At 35.1% G+C, this 18,457-nt stretch overlaps 1 protein-coding gene across 1 annotated transcript; it reads right to left on the reverse strand.

Moving 5' to 3' along the window:
• Nucleotides 1-7,563: 7,563 nt before the first annotated feature.
• LOC129880360 (F-box/kelch-repeat protein At3g23880-like) lies at nucleotides 7,564-15,087 on the reverse strand. The gene is made up of 2 exons (XM_055954351.1): nucleotides 13,769-15,087; nucleotides 7,564-8,031 (listed from the first exon to the last, which is right to left on the reverse strand). Exon 1 carries the CDS (start codon nucleotides 14,956-14,958, stop codon nucleotides 13,816-13,818), a length of 1,143 nt encoding a protein of 380 aa, XP_055810326.1. The 5' UTR covers nucleotides 14,959-15,087; the 3' UTR covers nucleotides 7,564-8,031; nucleotides 13,769-13,815.
• Between the last annotated feature and the right edge of the window lie 3,370 nt (nucleotides 15,088-18,457).

The following is an 18,457-nucleotide window of genomic DNA, read 5'->3' on the forward strand; positions in this document are numbered from 1 at the left end:
TCTACATACTCCATTCATTCTGATTCAATGAATATGTACCGAGACTTAAAAAGGTTCTATTGGTGGGGTGGCATGAAGAAGGACATAGCAAGGTTCATGTCCGAATGTACGAATTCCTAACAAGTGAAGGTCGAACATAAAAGGTCAGGTGGCCTAGCCCAAGACATTGAAATACCTACTTGGAAGTGGGAAGATGTGAATATGGATTTTATAATGGGTTTGCCTCATACCCGAAAGTGTCATGATTCAATTTGGGTAATTGTTGATAGAATGACTAAGTCGGCTCACTTCCTACCGGTTAAGACTTCCTATAGTGCCGAAGACTATGCCAAATTATATATTCGGGAGTTGGTGAGGTTGCATGGTGTGCAATAGTCCATTATTTTGGATTGTGGTACCGAATTCACCTATCACTTTTGGAGATCGCTTCAAAAGGGCCTTGGTACTAAGGTAAAGTTGAGCGCCGCATTCCATCTTCAAACTAATGGGCAAGCCAAAAGGACAATTCAAACACTAGAGGATATGTTAAAGGCTTGTGTTTTGGAGTTTAAAGAAAATTGGGATAATCATCTACCACTTTTCAAGTTTGCCTATAATAATAGATACCACTCAAGTATTAAGATGGCGTCGTTTGAGGCTTTGCATGCGAGATAATGTAAAAACCCCTCATTAGTTGGTTCAAAGTATGTGAGATAACTTTGTTGGGCCCCGATTTTGTACTTGATGCTTTAGAGAAGGTGAAGATCATTAGAGAAAGGTTGAAGACGGCTCAAAGTCATCAAAAGTCTTATTCCGACACTAGAACTTGGGATCTTGAGTTTAATGTGGATGATTGGATGTATCTGAAGGTTTCACCCATGAAGGATGCGGCTCGGTTCGGTAAAAAAGGGAAATTGAGCCCTAGGTATATAGGGTATTATATAATCGTGAGACGTGTTGGCAAGGTTGCGTATGAGTTGGAGTTGCCATTGGAAATGGCCATGGTTCGCCCGGTATTCCATGTGTCTATATTTAGAAAATGTGTGGGTGATCCTATTTCTATTGCTCTTTTGGGAGTAGTGATGTTGAAGAAAACTTGACCTATGAATAAGTCCCGATTAAACTTTTGGACCAGCAAGTTAAGAGATTGAGGAACAAAGAAGTTGCATCTGTTAAAGTCCTTCAGAAGAATCAACAAGTCAAAAGTTCTACATGGGAATTCGAAGTGGATATGATTAAGCGATACCCTCATCTTTTTCCCTCTACCCAAACCTAATATATTAAGTTGTCCTTGCTCAATTACTTGAAATCCTTACATTTCAACTTTTCTTGTCATATGCATGTAAAATTATGAAATAAGTTTCGAACAATGTTTTAAATTGCACTACTGCATTAATGATGGGTTGTTGGTTTACACTCTCCTATACTCAAGCTAAGTATAGTCTCATTTGAGGACGAATGTTCCCAGGGGGAGATAATGTAATACCCCCTAAAAACATTGTATATGCTATTCCAATTCTCGACGAAAATGATACTACTTCTGTATTTTGGTCATAACTTTTCATAGTATGGTCTAAATTAGGTGATTCAAATTTTTGAATAACCTCAACATCATTACCTACAACTTTTGTGAGACCATAGCTTAATATTCAAAGGCTAAGTAGGTCTAATAAATTAATCTTTGCAAGATTTGGTGTTGTGACGAAAGAGAGTGTTTGTAGACGAAAAATCATATCTCACTGTAGGCTGATCCCATTTAATTTATTCTTAAATGACATGAAATAAGACGTCTAGAGATACAATTCATATGAATACACCAAATCCAAATTAGGAAGTTATCTTGTTCACACGTAGCTCTGAAAGAGGGTATTACGATAAAAATGATTCATCTCACCAACCATGGAAGATCTAGATCCATTTGATATCTCCCATGACATCAATAGTCCTCTATTTGACATCACCCATGACATCAGAATCCTCCATTAAATTTTAAGATTTTTGTTTATAATTATTTTAATTATTGTTAGGTCCCTCCTTCACACCTATAAATACTTACTTTATTTCATTATTTTGTTCATCAAACTTTCTCAAGCAACTCTTCAATCTATACACTTCTTTAATCATTCACAAAATATAGTTTTAGTTCTTATTAGTGTACAAATACTATTTCGATAATTCATATATAACGGGTAGTACACAAAATGCTCCGGGGAGGAAAAAAGGTTAAGATTCAAGAGTGTTCATTAAGTCCTTCCATTCTGAGTAAAGTTTCGGATTCCAGGTATCTAAGGCTTCAATGAGAGTATTCTTTCCACTCGCATGCCTAAAGTATTTTTATTATATGATAAATTATATTTATTTAGCCAATTCTTTTCAATCTTTACTCTATGGTATGTGAGTGTTTATCCATGGATTCTTCTACCCATGTAGTTTAAAACTATGTCAACTAAATCTCTTGATTTCAAGTAAGATTTTCTTTTGTCTAATTCTTATTTCTACTTAATAGCATGAATCATTGTTAAACTAATGATTATTGATCTATTTTGATGTAAAATGATTTCATATATATGAATTGATGGTTTGCAAGTATTTTCTCTATTTATCTCCTTAAACGTTCTTGAAATTCATGGTGGGTTATTTAAAGAATAATTTTTTTATTGATGAATTTCAAAGTATTTATACATAATTTCATTTACGTACATGTTTGAAATTTAAAATAATTTGAACCCACCTAGTTTTACTATATTTTCAATAAAGTTTGACTTGAAAACTTTGACTATAATTAAATATTTATGAAAGCAATGTCTATGATCAAAAGGGAGTCTTATGAAACAAAAGAATGATGGAATGTCCTGAATGATGGATTCTTTATGCAATAAGGACAATTCTTGCATATTTGAATCACCAAATATTTTAATGAGCTATTCAATCGAATGTGATGTTTTGAATTCTGAAGCTATATGCTATGAATTTTTTAAAGTATTAAACTATTCCGTTGGATTGACTTAACACCGAATGGGGTATTGAGGTGGGATTCGGTAAGGGAATTCTAATAGCAACCCCTTGTCTCATTAACTATGTTCCAATATAGGAGCCCTTGTAGGCTTAGGCTGATGGATCCACGAAAGCCCTTAAAGTTAAAATATAAAGTTGATGGAGTTCTACCCTAGGCAAGTAGACTCCCCGGTCAACGTAGGGGGTTATGTTGGATTTCATGTAATAGCTCATATGGTTTTAATATCGGTTATAGTCAACTTCTCACAAATGAATGTTTTGAATGCTATTTACATGATTAATTATGCATCTATATATCCATATATGTATGATTTAAATTATATCTACTTGATTACTCATGCATGCACTCATTTATGTACTTTAATTTATAAATGTCCTAAATGTTTTACTTTGTAATGCATTCCTATATACTTAGTACATTCAAAATTCAAATACATACTCTTTTACTTATATGATATCACCATATAGAGACCGGTGTTCCTCCTCATTCTCCTCGACGTGGCTAGTTGAGATTTTGTTTGAAGACTACTTTTGGTAAGTTCTCATGTTTGGAGAACAATACTCCTTTATCTTTCTAGGTTATGATATTTTGGGACATTTAGACACTTACTTTGTCATTTCTTTCTATTATGATTGAGGGTGAGTTAGGAACTTGTCATAGCCCCATTAAATCTAAAAGTTAGAGGTATTGTTGGACATATGTAAGTTGAAGATTTACTATTATGGTTTCTACATGTTTATTTATTCTCATTACCTATGAAAGGCTAAAAGAATGCTAAGAGGCTTATTTGAGGTACTTACAGGTTCCTTATTCGTCGTGTTACGTCTAAGACCTAGGCTTGGGTTGTGACAACAAGCTGGCCGATCATTGATGGATATGTGCACGGAGTAATATCCTGCCTTCTCTATTTGCTTTGCAATTTCTACTCATAGCCCAATCATACCTAGTTATGTTGTGCCCAAACTCTGCCCTTGTTCTTGCACCTCCTTGTCCTTTCGCTCATGCAGAATGACACCAAGTCTCTTCATCTGTGGGCACCTAGACAAAGGAGATGGCTTGAGTTGTTAAAGAACTATGACATGAGTGTGTTATACCATCCGAAAAAAATAAATGTGGTTGCCGACGCTCTTAGTAGATTTTTCATGACTAGTATTGCCCATGTTGAGGATGAGAAGAAGGAGTTAGTCTGTGATGTTCATAGATTAGTCTTTTTGGTTGTTCGATTGGTTGATTCTGAGGATGGTGGTGTTATTATTCAAAATGGTTCTGAATCATCTCTTATGGCGGATGTTAAGGCCGAACAAGATAATGATCCTACTTTGGTTGAGTTGAAGTAAGAGATTGTCGACAAATCCATTGAGGCTTTCTCCTAAGGGGTAGATGGTGTTTTGAGATATCAAGCCCGATTGTGTGTTCCCGATGTTAATGGCTTGAGAGAAATGATATTGTCTGAAGCTCATACTTTGCGGTATTCTATTCATTCAAGTTCTATGAAGATGTATCAAGATTTGAAGGAAGTGTATTTGTGGAATGGGTGAAGAGAGACATTGCAAAGTTTGTGGCTAAGTGTCCTAATTGTACGCAGGTGAAGGTTGAGCATAAAAAATCGTAAGATTTGGCTCAAGACATTAAGATTACTACTTGAAAATGGGAAGCCTTGAATATGGACTTCATTATTGGTTTGCCTCGTACCCATAGACAACATGACTCTATTTGGGTGGTCGTTGACCAAATGACCAAGTCAGCTCATTTTCTTCCTGTTAAGACCTTCTATTCAACTAAGGACTATGGTAGCTTGTATATCCAGCACTTGGTTAAGCTTCATGGTATCCCATTATCCATTATTTCGGATCGAGGTGCTCAGCTTACATCGCAGTTTTAGAGTTCCTTCCAAAAGGGTTTGGTACTCAAGTTAAGCTCAGTACAGCTTTTCACCCTCAGATGAATGGTCAAGACGAGCATACCCAGAACTTAGAGTACATGTTGAGATCCTGTATTATTGATTTCAAAGGTAACTGGGATGATCATTTACCATTAATAGAGTTCTCCTATAATAATAGTTATCATTCGAGCATTCATATGGGTCCATTTGAGGCACTATATGGTAGGAGGTGTAGGTCTTTTATTGGTTGGTTCAAAGTTGATGAAGTTGCCTTGATAGGACCCGATTTGGTACAGATTGATTAGACAAAGATTGAAGACTGCCTAGAGTCGACAAAAGTCCTACTCAGATGTGAGGACAAGAGAACTTGAATTTTAGTTAAATGATTGGATATGCTTAAAATTTCACCTATGAAGGATGTGATGCTTTTTGGCAAGAAAGAAAATCTTAGGCACCACTATGTGGGTCTATATCAGATTTTGAGGCGAATTGGCAAGGTGGCATATGAGTTAGATTTTCCTTCTGATTTGACATCGATACATCCGGTGTTCCATGTGTCTTTGTTGAGGAAGTTTGTTGGTGATCCTAGCTCCATTGTGACTTTAGACAACATTGATGTGAAAAGAGTCTTTCATATGAGGAGGTTCCGATTGAGATCTTAGACCGAAAAGTTAAAAAGCTAAAAAACAAGGAAATAACTTCAATTAAAGTTTTATAGAGGAACCAAGAGGTTGAAGGTGGTACGTGGGAAGCTGAAGCTAATATGATGTCATCTTAATGACTCATAAAATATTATTAATGATGTTTCAATGATGTTTTAAGCAATAAATTATGGTGTGAAAGGTAGTTCTTACACAATCATGTTAAAGAGGTGAAAGGACATTCTCACCAACTCATGGATTCTTATTAATCAATCATATTAATGAGCTATTCTTATAATTTTTTTATGATGAGGATTGATATATTTTATTGTCTTTCCTTATGATGTTATTGACTATGTTTTCATAAAATTTCAGTAGAATAGCGACTAAGCGCCGAGAGGACTGTAAGGTGGGGTTTAGTCTGGTAGCCATAGTAGCTACCCAAGAAAATTCTAGTAGCAACCTTTATTCCTAACTACGTTACCCGCGTAGGCTTATGATGCCAATATGGCATAGCTAGTGGATCCACATATAGCACAAAGTTAGAGGAAGTACCATCACGGAGTCTACCTTGGCAAGTAGTCTCCCCCTTCTCGATGTGGTAGTACATCATATTTCATGTTATAGCTCGCATGGTCTTAAGTGTTGGTTAAGGTCCTATCCCACATCAAGATATATGAAAAGTTATAAAGTTCTCATGATGATGCTTTGATGCATTGACCATGTGATGATATGTTTTAAGATTTTCAAGGTTTTACTCATGTTTTAAGATATTGGTCATGCATCTCATGATTTATATTGACGACTATGTCCTATATTAATTGTTCGTGCATACTTCTCACATACTTAGTGTATTCCATGTACTAACGAATACTTTTTGCCTACATTGTATCATAATGTAGGGTCGGACGATCATCGTGTACCCCCCACTCGTGGCTAGAGTTGAGCCTTACTTTCATTAGTTGGTGAGTCATCATGCTCCGAGGACAAGACTTTTATCATTTCATCTTTCTTATGACTTTTCATATGCTGTCATGGGTGAGCTAGGAGCTTGGAGCTTTTCTTATGTCCCCATCTAGTTTAGTAGAGGCATGTTGGATGTAATGGAGTCTATGTTGTCTTTTATTTCGAGTTTGAGACGTGTTCTCTTTTATTGTTGAGATTTTATTTCCACATCCATATCTTAGTCTTAATGTTTATTACCTTATGTATGCTCATGAATGATATGCTAAGAGGCTTGGTTGGGGTCCCTCTGGATTCTTTCGCCATGTCGCACCTAGGGTCGTGACGTTAATCTTCTTCTTGTTTAGTAGTATTATTTAGTGCCCTCATAGTATTTTATTCTTCATTTTTACTACTATCTATTGTTGTATTTGTTTTATTTATATTGTTGTTTTATTCTAATTATTTTTCTTTCAATCTTGCTTTGATTACACTTTGTTTGAGCAAAGTTTCTATACAAAATAGTCTCTCTACTCCACGAGGATAGAGATAAAGTTTATATATATATATATATATATATATATATATATATCTTACCCTCCTCAAACCTCACTTGTGAAATTATACTAAGTATGTTGATATTGTCGAATATGTTATAAAAAAGTCTTCTATAATTGATTAAATAATATAAAAATATATTTTTATCTATATATAAAATTATTTCCTAATCTATAGTTCATTTCACATATTTTATTTAAAATAAAGAATATCTTGCAAATTATCTACTCACTCTTTTAAAGATGTAATCAATAGATGTTCAACTTTGTCGTCTTTTAACTACAAGTAATTTGCCTGAGAAGTACAACATGAACTGTAGGTTTTGTTGAGCAAGTTATCAAACATTCAATTGTGTACAGCAAGTAGAATTTTAAAAAGAAAAGAAAAAAAGAGCATAAACTTGTAAGATTATGTTCCTACTAACAAGTTTAACTTTCTGTTCAATTTATGAGCGTTTTTTGCTTCCTTGAACAAAATTAAGTAGCATCATAAAGTTTTTACATCCCAGAACTCTCCTACAAAACGCATACCTGAAGAGTCCTTAGTGACCTGAATCCTGATCAATGAACAACAAAATCTGGAGGTGAGGTGTACTATAACACACTAGCCCCCTCGCCGTCACTATTACATCAAGCACAAACATTTGCATATAGTAGTAGTAGTAATATAGTCCTAATCTGCTCATAACATACCCTAGGGATATAATCTTCTTGAATCGAGCAACTTTAACTGTCAAAGGTGCCGGGCAACTAGAATTACACGAGAGGCAGGGATGTAATTTCAATTGCTTCCAATACAAACCAGAAAGAAACCAAATTTTCCTTTAGTTGCTTCAACTGTGGTATAGGTAGAAGCAGATGGTACAGAAAAACCTTCGGTATAAGTTTTCGAAATGGTGAATTGAGGTAGAGTAGAATGATGATCCTGTAGTCATTTGGTCAGCTATTGAAAGAAAAAGCTTCAGCTGATTAGTATATATGTTTCCATGAACACATGTATGATTCCACAGCGACCTGCAATCATCAACAATATGTGAGTATAAGTTGTTCCTATTGTCGAGGCAAAATTTATAAGCTAAATACCAGTTTAAACCCCTAAAGGTTGGTTTCAAAGTAAGCCCACATCAACCTATTTGTCAGGTCAAGATTTCATTTCTTATCGAGACATAACCAAAGAGAAATTTCCATGTAAATCCTTTCCGGTTTGCTTGCAAGTTGTGTGCCTTTGGTTACATCACAAAGAGATTATTCCAGAGAAAGAAAGTTCATGCAAGTAATAGGATATCCTTACCCTTTTTTAAATTAAAAGCTTAAAATTTAAAATCGAGAGGGAAGAGATAACGTTGCTGCATACATCTAGAAGTAAGCAACGTTTTATTAGCAGTTGAATAAAAGGAACCAAAGAAGGTCAAAGAAAATGAAAAAATTAATTCGCAAGTGTACTTTGGACAAATTGGCCTTCTCATCTGTGAAGGGGAAAAAGATGAAATGAAAAGAAAGATGTAAGTTTCAGTGTGTTTTGGACAGTGCAAATCAGCACTTTCAACTGTGAAAAATGAGGATTTCTTAGTAAAGTTAGACAATTTTTGTGAACTTAAAATGATGGTAACATCTACCTTCTCAAGTATGGTCATGACCACCATTAAATTTTAAATGCGACATGTGTCATACATATCCAAGTAAAGCTCCGCGAAATAGAGAGAATGACTAGTGAAGAAGAGCCTGATACACTAAAGATTGTAGCAGCTATGAGTTTTCTCCTTCAACTCACTTTTCCCAACTCAATGGTGTCACTAAAGTGAAAGAAGATTCCACCTTTTGATGAACTAAAGAAATAAAAGGAAGCTATGAGCAGCAAGGAAAATCACCCAAACTTTGTAATATATCGAGAAAATAGCCAAAGCCCCCCACCCCACCCCCTACCCCCATCTATATTCGGATTTCCAACTACACACTTAAACTTCACGGGGTCCTATCACCCCCCCTGGACTGTTTAAAAATGAAATAATTACCTCCCTAAATGCTTAGCTGACAAAGTGAATGTATTTCAAAAACAATTATTAAAACTTTATTTTTAATATCTCTTTTCAATAAATATATGTATTTTTAATTATTTATTTTTCTTATTTGTTTTCTTTCTTCTCCGTAGCAACATAAACCAAATCACTCCATCATTCGTCATCTCTAAATCGTCGGTGCCACCATCATCTCCGCCCCATTCATCATTGTTGATTTCAAACAAATTTTCAAAGTCATGTAAAACTCTTGCAAAACCAATCAAACTAAATTAACTAGATAAATTTATATATATTTGTATCACCCTAAAGACTTAGGATCAGAATTAAGAAAAATCAATCTGGGTTTACATGAAATCCAATTGAACCCACAAAAAAAGAAAAAAAATTATTTTTTTACTAATAGATCCTTTAATTACTAATCTCAAATCTCAATCAATCAACTACATCTCAGAAATTGTCGTTATCAATCTCGTTAATTCTTCAATCGTCGGTGAATCAGTCTTTTCCTCTTCGAAATTGTCGTCGTTGTCATCGACGATGATGTGGAAGACATCGTCGGCTCCTCCTCATCATCTTCCTTGAGAGGATTGCTCATATCTGGTGACCTCCATTAATGGTAATACACTGCCCCGTTTGTCCTCTCTCTCCCCTTTTCCTTCACTTTTTTTTTAATTTGTTTTCTAGGTTCTCTGAAGAGAAAAGCTCAAATATCTCTGGACGAGCTCCACAATCACTATTCACCTCTCTTCCTCAAAGATCTAGTTTCAATGGACTCATAGTGTTTTAGTGATGGTGAAAATGATGAAAGTACTTTGGGTGTTTGAAGGGATGGATGAGAATATAGAAGAAAAGAGTACAGAATTATAAAAATTGAAAAACAATTGATGAATTTTCCACATGTCAAATGCGTGAAATTCACATGCCAACATAGATCTGGTTATGGCTTTTTAAGGGTATAATTATTTCATTTTTAAACAGTTCAGGGGGGTGATAGGACTCCCGTGAAGTTTAAGTGTGTAGTTGAAAATCCGAATATAGATTGGAGGGGCTTTTGGCTATTTTCTCTAATATATCAGAAGATAGTTAACTGTTATTCAAAGATCTCTGTAATTCATCTATATCCTCAACAAGAGTCACTAAAAATGATCATTAAACATGTTTTAAGGAGTGGCATACGACCGCAAGTCGACTAGCTTCAAACATACTTGAAGCATGTGACTCAAGAGCTGGAGCAGAAGGCGTAACACTGATTCACCATCACATACGACCGCAAGTCGACTAGCTTCAACGCGACTTCAGTAGCAAAATCCAAGGGACAATTCAAAAGGTTGTATGATTCAAAATTTGCTCGAAAAAGAGAGCCAGTGTTATGTTTCAGATATGATGAAATATTTGGCCTCAATCATCGTTGTAACAATAGGCAACTTAACCTATTGATCATTTCAGAGGCACCCAATACAGATGAAAATGATACAGAAGAATTCTTTGAGCCTACCAGAGAAGATGTAGTTGATGGGGAAACTAAGGGTACTATGATTGTGTTGAATATGAATTCGGTTGTGGGCCTTACCGCAGGTATAAGTTGTTCTTATTGACGAGGCAAAATTTAAGAGCTAAATACCAGTTTAAGCCCCTAAAGGTTGGTTTCAAAGTAATCCCACATCAATCTATTTGACAGGTCAAATGTTCATTCTTACGGAGACATAACCAAGAAAATTTTCCATGTAAATCTACGGAGACATAACCAAGAAAAATTTCCAGGTAAATCTACGGTTTGCTTGCGAATTGTACGTTTTTGGTTGCATGAAATTGAGATTTAATTTGAGAGTGAAAGTTCATGCAAGGAATAGGATATCCTGACCCCTAAAAGAAGATTTTTAAAATAAAAGGATTAGAATTTAAAATTGAGAGGGAAGGATAACGTTGCTGCCGACATCTAGAAGTGAGCAATGATTTATAGGCAGTTGAATAAATGGAAGCAATGAAGGTCACAGAAAATGAAAAAATTAACTCACTAGAGTATAGGTTGAAAAAGAAATAGAAATTGATCTTCCTATCTGTTAAGGGGAAAAGATGAAGTGAATAGAAAGAAGTTAATTTTAGAGTGTCCTGGACACTGCAAATCAACACTTCCAACTGTGCATATGCTCAACCCAAAATAATTCAAACTTTTAAAAAATGATGATTTCTTACTAAAGTTGGACAGTTTTTGTTATCTTTAGATGATGGTAACATCTACCTTCTAGGTATGGCAATGGGGCGGTGCAATTGTGGGGCAGGGCGGGTTTAAACCTATGCGTTGTGTGCTGCGGGGCGGGTTGAAGTAATTCTATTTTAAATTGATGTGGGGGCCAGGGCGGGTTGCGAGTTTTATGTTTAAGTCTTACTGCCACGATAGAATTGCTCCATCATCTGTAATGCTTCTTATATCCTAATTTTAATCTGCGTGACTTAAAGTGTTAAACACCTTAGGGAATAACCAGTTGAGTAGAAGTTTTACAAATTTAGAGTTGGTAGGAATACCTGATATATTTATTTTGAATATTTTGAGTAACATTCCAAGATTAGAATTGATAAATCATTTTAAGTAGGAATATCTGGGGTATTTATTTTGAACATTTTGGGCAACATTCTAAATTTAGTCTACTATACAAGAAAAATAATTAAGAAAGACACTTTGGGAATTGGTCAAATTTTAAGCAACGATAACAAAATGATCAGAAACAATGTTGTTTGATTGAAGCCAATATCAGGTCTAAAGTATTCATCTTTCATATCTAGTAGAGTTATTTACATTCTTAGTGTCAACATTTTTCTTCTAAGGTAAAAAAGGGAATGAAAAGAAAGAGAAAAGAACTAATTAAACTTCTTAAGTAAGAAATAATTGTTAAACTCTCCATTGTTTTAGAAAAACTGAACTGTTCATCTGTTTTGTTTAAGCTTAAATAATAAAATAATTTTAAAAAAGTAAGTTTCTTTGCTATGCGGGGTGGGTTGAAAATAGATAAAAATGCTACATGGTGCGGGGTGGGGCGGGTTGAAACCTTTACGGGTTTAGACCAAACCCACATCGCAACAGCCCTGCCCCATTTCCATCTCTACTACCTTCCCAAGTACGGTTACGCCAGTTGTTTTAGTTAAGCAAATCTGGGCCATTAAAATTTAAATGGGACATGTGTAAAACATCCAAGTAAAGCTTAGGAAATAGAGAGAATGACTAGTGAAGAAAAGCCTGATACGCTCAAGAGTCAAGATTATAGAAGTTAAACGCTTCCTAAAATTGTTTTCTCCTTCAACTCACTTTTCCCAAGTCAATGGTATCATTAAAGTGAAAGAAGATTCCGCCTTTTGATCAACTAAAGAAAACTAACAGGAAGCTATTAGCAGCAAGGAAAATCATCCAAACTTTATAATATCAGAAGTTAATTAACTGTTACTTAATGATCTTTGTATTCATCTATCTCGTCAATAAGTGTCACTAAAAACGATCATTTAACATGTTTAGGCTTTGATTCTGCCAAGGGCTATGCCAGTAATTAATGGCATATTCACTTGTGCCTTAGTGCTCTTTACTCTTACTTTGTCTAGTGACCCCTAAAACACTGGATAAAAGGATAAACGAACATCCTTACTTAGAAGCGTAGAAGCCAGCAAACACAAGATACAAAAATGTTCTTGCAAAACATGGCTGTTCCTTGGGTGTAGGCAACAGTGTTTTAAGAAGCGAGAAGCGGAAAAAAGCGACGAGGGCTCGCTTCTGGGTGAAGCGAAGCGATGTATAGATAAATAATCAAGAACTCAATAGAGGTAACATATTAAGCAAATCTTTCAATTTTTAGATTAAAAAGTAAATAGATAGCAATAATCCTCACAATTCATAACAGTAACTCAATCACAGAAGTCAGAACAACAAAAAAACAAAGGAAAAAAGAAATAGAGACAGAACAGAGCAGCTGGAAACAAAACAATAAAAACAGAGCATACACAGCATTACAAACAGAGCATACTGAGAACCTCAAATCAGGAAAAAAAAAAGAACAAAATAACACTACTTAAGTGGGCTTTGCCCCAGCTACCGCTATCCTTGGGAAACCAAATGAGCTACCGAAGGAAAGGGATGCAGTCTCTCCCTTGGAAAGTAGCATTACAAACAGAAAATTGAAAGAAAAAAAAGACTAGTTACCTTCAGCAACAGTCGCGCAGAAGATAAACAAAAAAAGAAGAAGAGAACAAGAGAACAAGAGAACAAGAGAACAAGAGAAGAAGAGTAGAAGAAGAGAAGAGAAGAGAGGAAAGAAGAAGAGAAGAACTAACCTTCAGTAGCAGTCACAGCAGTAGTCGATAGGAGGGAAAATAATTGGAATAATTAACTGTAAGTAATTTTACAGAAATAAAAAAAAAACCTAGTAGCTCTTTATTTCAATTAAGCGAGCTTTTTCTCGCTTTTATAAAAAGCGCGCTTCTCGCTTCTACCCAGAAGAGCACGCTTTTTCAATATCACCTCGCTTCAAGGCATTAGAGCGTCGGCTTGTCGCCTCGCTTCGCTTCTCACTTTAAGCGAGCGCTTCAGCGCTTTTTAACAACATTGGTAGGCAAAAACCAAAAAGGACAAGCAAGATATCTAAGTAGATATGGTATAAAAATAGTCCTTAAATATGCAACATCTTGTTCAATATTTGACAAAATAAGCAGAAATTTAAAACACGCGAAAAATGTAGTGAAGGAATACTTACAAGTTGTTAAGTATTTTGACAGTCATTCACCTGAGTCCTGAAATCTTTCAATCATCGTTTTGTAAATCCGGACAAACTAGGCTTTCGATGCAGAGTTCCGCCTCAATACTTTCGTCAACAGTAGTAACCTCTCGATATGTGATAGAGTCATTCTTTGGATTGTATATCGCAAAAGTTGATTCAAACGCGAGAAGAAGTTCACCTTTATTATACATGAAAAGGGGTGGAGAAAGCTTATAGTTCTCAGGATACCTTATGGTATACAGTTTTGTCCAAGACTCTTTAACTCCATACTCCTTCATTACCCACACATCAAAGTAAGTTCTCTCATAACTATTATAGAGCACAGAAAGATCACCTCTCAACACGCCAAGGTTCAAATCTCCTTTATGGCTGCAGGGCTGCTCCAACTTTCCCCATTTCTCATCAACCAAATCAATAGATGTGATGCCCTGACGACCTCTGCGCATAGTAATCCAATGAAGCTTTCCCTTCACAAACTTAGGTGAACCAGAGTAAGTCACCCCAGGTTTAAAATCTTCAAGTGTTTTCAAAGAATCACTCTTTAAACTATATATCATGGCCTCGAAATTGGCCTTCATCATGTTACTAAAAATACCCACTACCTTATAATCGTCATGAACCTCATCATATCCAAAACCACAATTGAACCAGCACTGACCCATCTGTGTAGGCAAAAAGTCTAACACTTTCTTGAACTTTCTAATTGATGGATTCCAGATAACCAACTCATTAAACCCATTGGAAAGACAAATCAACCCATTAACAGAACCCGAAATATAAACACCTTGAGGTGGATTTTTCATGGGACAATCCAAATCAAGTGCCTCAGTAACAAAGTCATCATGAAATAAAGAGCTAACAGAACAATATTTCATATTACTCTCTTCTAGTCTATTAAATTGTAACAGAGATATTTGGCGGGTGTAATCCTTAGCGGAAAAACTAAGATGGGTTTTGACAAATTCAGGGCTGGAAATTAAATCAAACCAATTTTTCGAAACACATTTGAACTGTAAAAGGTATTTGACTGGAACCCTTACAAGAATTGCTGCGATGAGTTCGTCTGGCAAAGTGGGGATTGAATCTTTGCTGGAAGTGGATGGAATTTGAGTAAGCTTTCTGAGTTTCCTCCGTTTTGGGCGCTGATGAGAAGCCTCAGATTCCATTTGGGGTTGCACAAAATTTGAGCTTTGCTTATTGTTTCTTGAGAAGGCTCAACTTTTGCCGCAGGTTATATATACTGCTCTTATATATCTCTCTCTTTTATGGTTGGTAATATAGGGTTTCTTTAATCATTCTACACCTTCATCCAAGAGATCGTTTAAATTGACAATACATATTTGCTATGATGATATCCATTTTTGTTTGTCTAAATTTACGTGATATATTTTCTTTTTAGTTTTTTTTAAGGCTGAACTCATAAGTGCCTCTAAAATTGGCATCAATTTTTACTATACACCTTAATTATACTTTGTTCATTTTAAACACTTCAAGTAAGACATTGATGTGTCATTTTGATATTTTGTGTTGACTTGACACATTGCATGTGCTACACTCATATTGAGCGCGTGAAGAACGTTTTTTTAATAATATTTTTTTTTCTTGTTCTTCTTCTTCTCCATTTTCTAGCTACCATTTTTCATCTATGATGAAATAGATTTGAGCCAAATATAAAGTGAAATAGATTCTATGTGACCAGGAGGTCACGGATTCAAGCCTTGGAAATAGCCTCTGGCAGAAATGCAAGGTAAGGCTGCGTACAATAGACTCTTGTGGTCGGGCCCTTCCCCAATTCCTGCGCATAGCAGGAGCTTTAGTGCACCGGGTTGTCCTTTTATAAATTGAAATAGATTTCATCCTTGATTGTAATATATTTCTGTCATCAACACCATAGCTGCTACCTACCCCTCCTTTTTATACCCATTTTCATCAATACCATAGCTGTCATTTCTCCGATTTCATTCTCTTTCTCAAACATCAAATAAGATTTGTTGATATTTTTTGTATTGTGGGTTCTTTAAGATTTGAATTCTTTAACAATTTCAAGAAAAATAATTTTAGATTTGTATTAGTCTTGCCGGAAAATATGGTGGTTTATCGGATTTTTTTGACCTAATTTGATTTATATTTTTGGATTAAATTTCCTTCTACAGCTTAACTCTTTTGAATTTTTCAGTTAGAATTTTTTAGACAGTCCTATAAAACAGAAATGTCTGCTTCAAAAAAGTTCTACTAATCTCTATCAAATGGAGTAGTGAAACAATATTCGAACCTGGATATCATCATTCTTGCAATCTTGATCCATTTTAACAATTTTCTTGTATAACTCCATTTTTTTCCCTTTAGATGATATGGATATGATTGGCATGAGTGTGGGGGAGGAGAAGATCCGGCGGGATGGGGGAGGGGTTGGGGTTGGGGTGAGTGGGGTTGGAGAAAACAGCGGGAGGGGTGGGTGGTGCTGGAGAGACCACTGGGAGGGTGTAGGGGTAGGGGTTAATAGAAGTTGTTAATTTTTCTTTTTTAAAAAAAATTATTATTTGGATTAAAAATGTCACGTGTCTTTATTTAATTCGTCACTTTTGACACCCCATTGGCGAGTGCATTACACACACTTTATATATTTGGATGATTGTCAAAAAAGTATCAAAATGACATATCGGGGCCTTACTTGAGGTGTCTAAAATAAACAAAGCCTAGTTAAGGTGTCTAAGTGAAAATTGGTACCAACTTTAGGAGGTCATCGATGGATTCCGCCTTTTTTTAAATCTATTTTAAATGTATGTGTTGCATTCATTACTTCTAATAAGTTTATCACTTGATTTTGTAGATACTTGATCAATTTTTGGCTCAATGTCAGTTGTTCTAATTTTTTGACAATTTTGAGACTTTTTGTAGTTGAGTTTCTTTTTTGATACAGTTTTTTTTATTGATATTATTGTGTTGTTATTATAATCTTTGACACTAACACTAGAGTTGCTTCTCTTTCAAGCCTTCACTCATTTATCTTTCGAATTTCCTTCCATATTCGTTTTTCCTTTTTTAGAGTTCTTGTGGAGTTTCTTATTCTGAATCAAATTTATTTTTGGTAAGTTTTCTCTTAATTCTTTTTTTTTCGTTGATGTCCATTTTTGGCAATGAATTTAAATGATGTATAAATATATTTTCTCTTTACTATACGTGAATGTCATGATTAGCGGAAACTGTAATCATCAGTCTAATAGTCAGTGGAATTTGCATGATCCACAAAATGGGTATGGTATTTTGTAAAGAATCTAGTACAAAGCTTAAGTAAAAATAAAACAATATTTTGAGATCAAAGACAAAAGTTTCTAAAATAATATTCGTTTTGCGTTTTTCAAGATTTGACTTACTCAGAGTCACGATTTGATAGACCAGTTAAAGCCTAATTGACTAACTATCACTTAATAATTTTTAGAAGATAATTGATTCAAAGATTTATATATGTGAAGAGAAATTTGACACAATTAATGTCATGCTCTGAGCCTACATTCTGAATGTGGACGGCACTCGGAGAGTATTGCTGGTCCCAAGAGAACCCTTGGCCAGACTGACTACGAAATGGAAGACTAAACAAACACGCAGAATATTTTTAAAGTGAACCGTTAAAACATTTAAGCAAAACACAAAACATCTCAATCTCAATTTATGCAAAGTCTGAAAATAGTTCTTAATACAAATAGTAATAATGTTTAAAACATTAGAATAAATAGACTGAACTAACTCACAAATTTTTCTATGAATCCTCTTACTAAACTGAGATAGATGCCGAGACAAGACCCACGACTACCTGACTACTCCACTAAACATAAATCATCATCAAATATACTGAACTAACTAAATTAGAGCCTTCCGGAAGTGAGGAGGTCTCCCTAACTGCCGATAGATAGAAGTCTTACTGAAGTGTCTGCGATCGTGAGTACCTAGATCTGCAGCATAAACGATATAGCGTCGAATGACGTCAGTACATAAAATGTACGGTATATAATAAAGTTGAACGAAAAATGTTGAACTGAACGAAATACTTATACTAAAACAAATATTGAATATAAGTTGATTGTAAGTAAAACATGAATGTAATGAAAATCTGTGAAACTTCACAACTGAGATATGTAATATATGTGTATATATTTATATATTGAAAATAATAACTTTACTTCTTGGGGAGTTTCTCTAGCCGACAACCATCACTATGAGCCTTGTGATAATACAACGTCTTGCCCACATTGCCAAAACCATCCTATACCTTGCCAGAGTATAGGACAACAACTCAACTTATGGATCCATCTAAATAAAAAGTCCTCTTTCACGGTAGAAGTGAGGAGTTGCCCAAACTAACGACACTCTCATGATTGCATTTTGAAAATGAAGAAGAATGTTGAAAATTCAAGATTTATAACTCAGCCATCTTGTCGTTAAAAGTCATTTTCCATCACAAAAGCTTATTTTTTCGTCGCCAAAAGTCTGCACCAGCAACTCCAGATTTTGCTAATTTTCTAAATCTCCAAATGGACCCTCGAAATTCATTCGGAAACCGATATAAATAAATCAGATATGCTACCCCACTAAATTTGACATTCTGAATTCAATGAAATCGTTGATTTTTTTAAAAAAAAAAGATTTTATGATAAATATCCCCTCGGT

Source organism: Solanum dulcamara, chromosome 2 (assembly GCF_947179165.1).
Source record: "Solanum dulcamara chromosome 2, daSolDulc1.2, whole genome shotgun sequence".
NCBI classification, from domain to species: domain Eukaryota; kingdom Viridiplantae; phylum Streptophyta; class Magnoliopsida; order Solanales; family Solanaceae; genus Solanum; species Solanum dulcamara.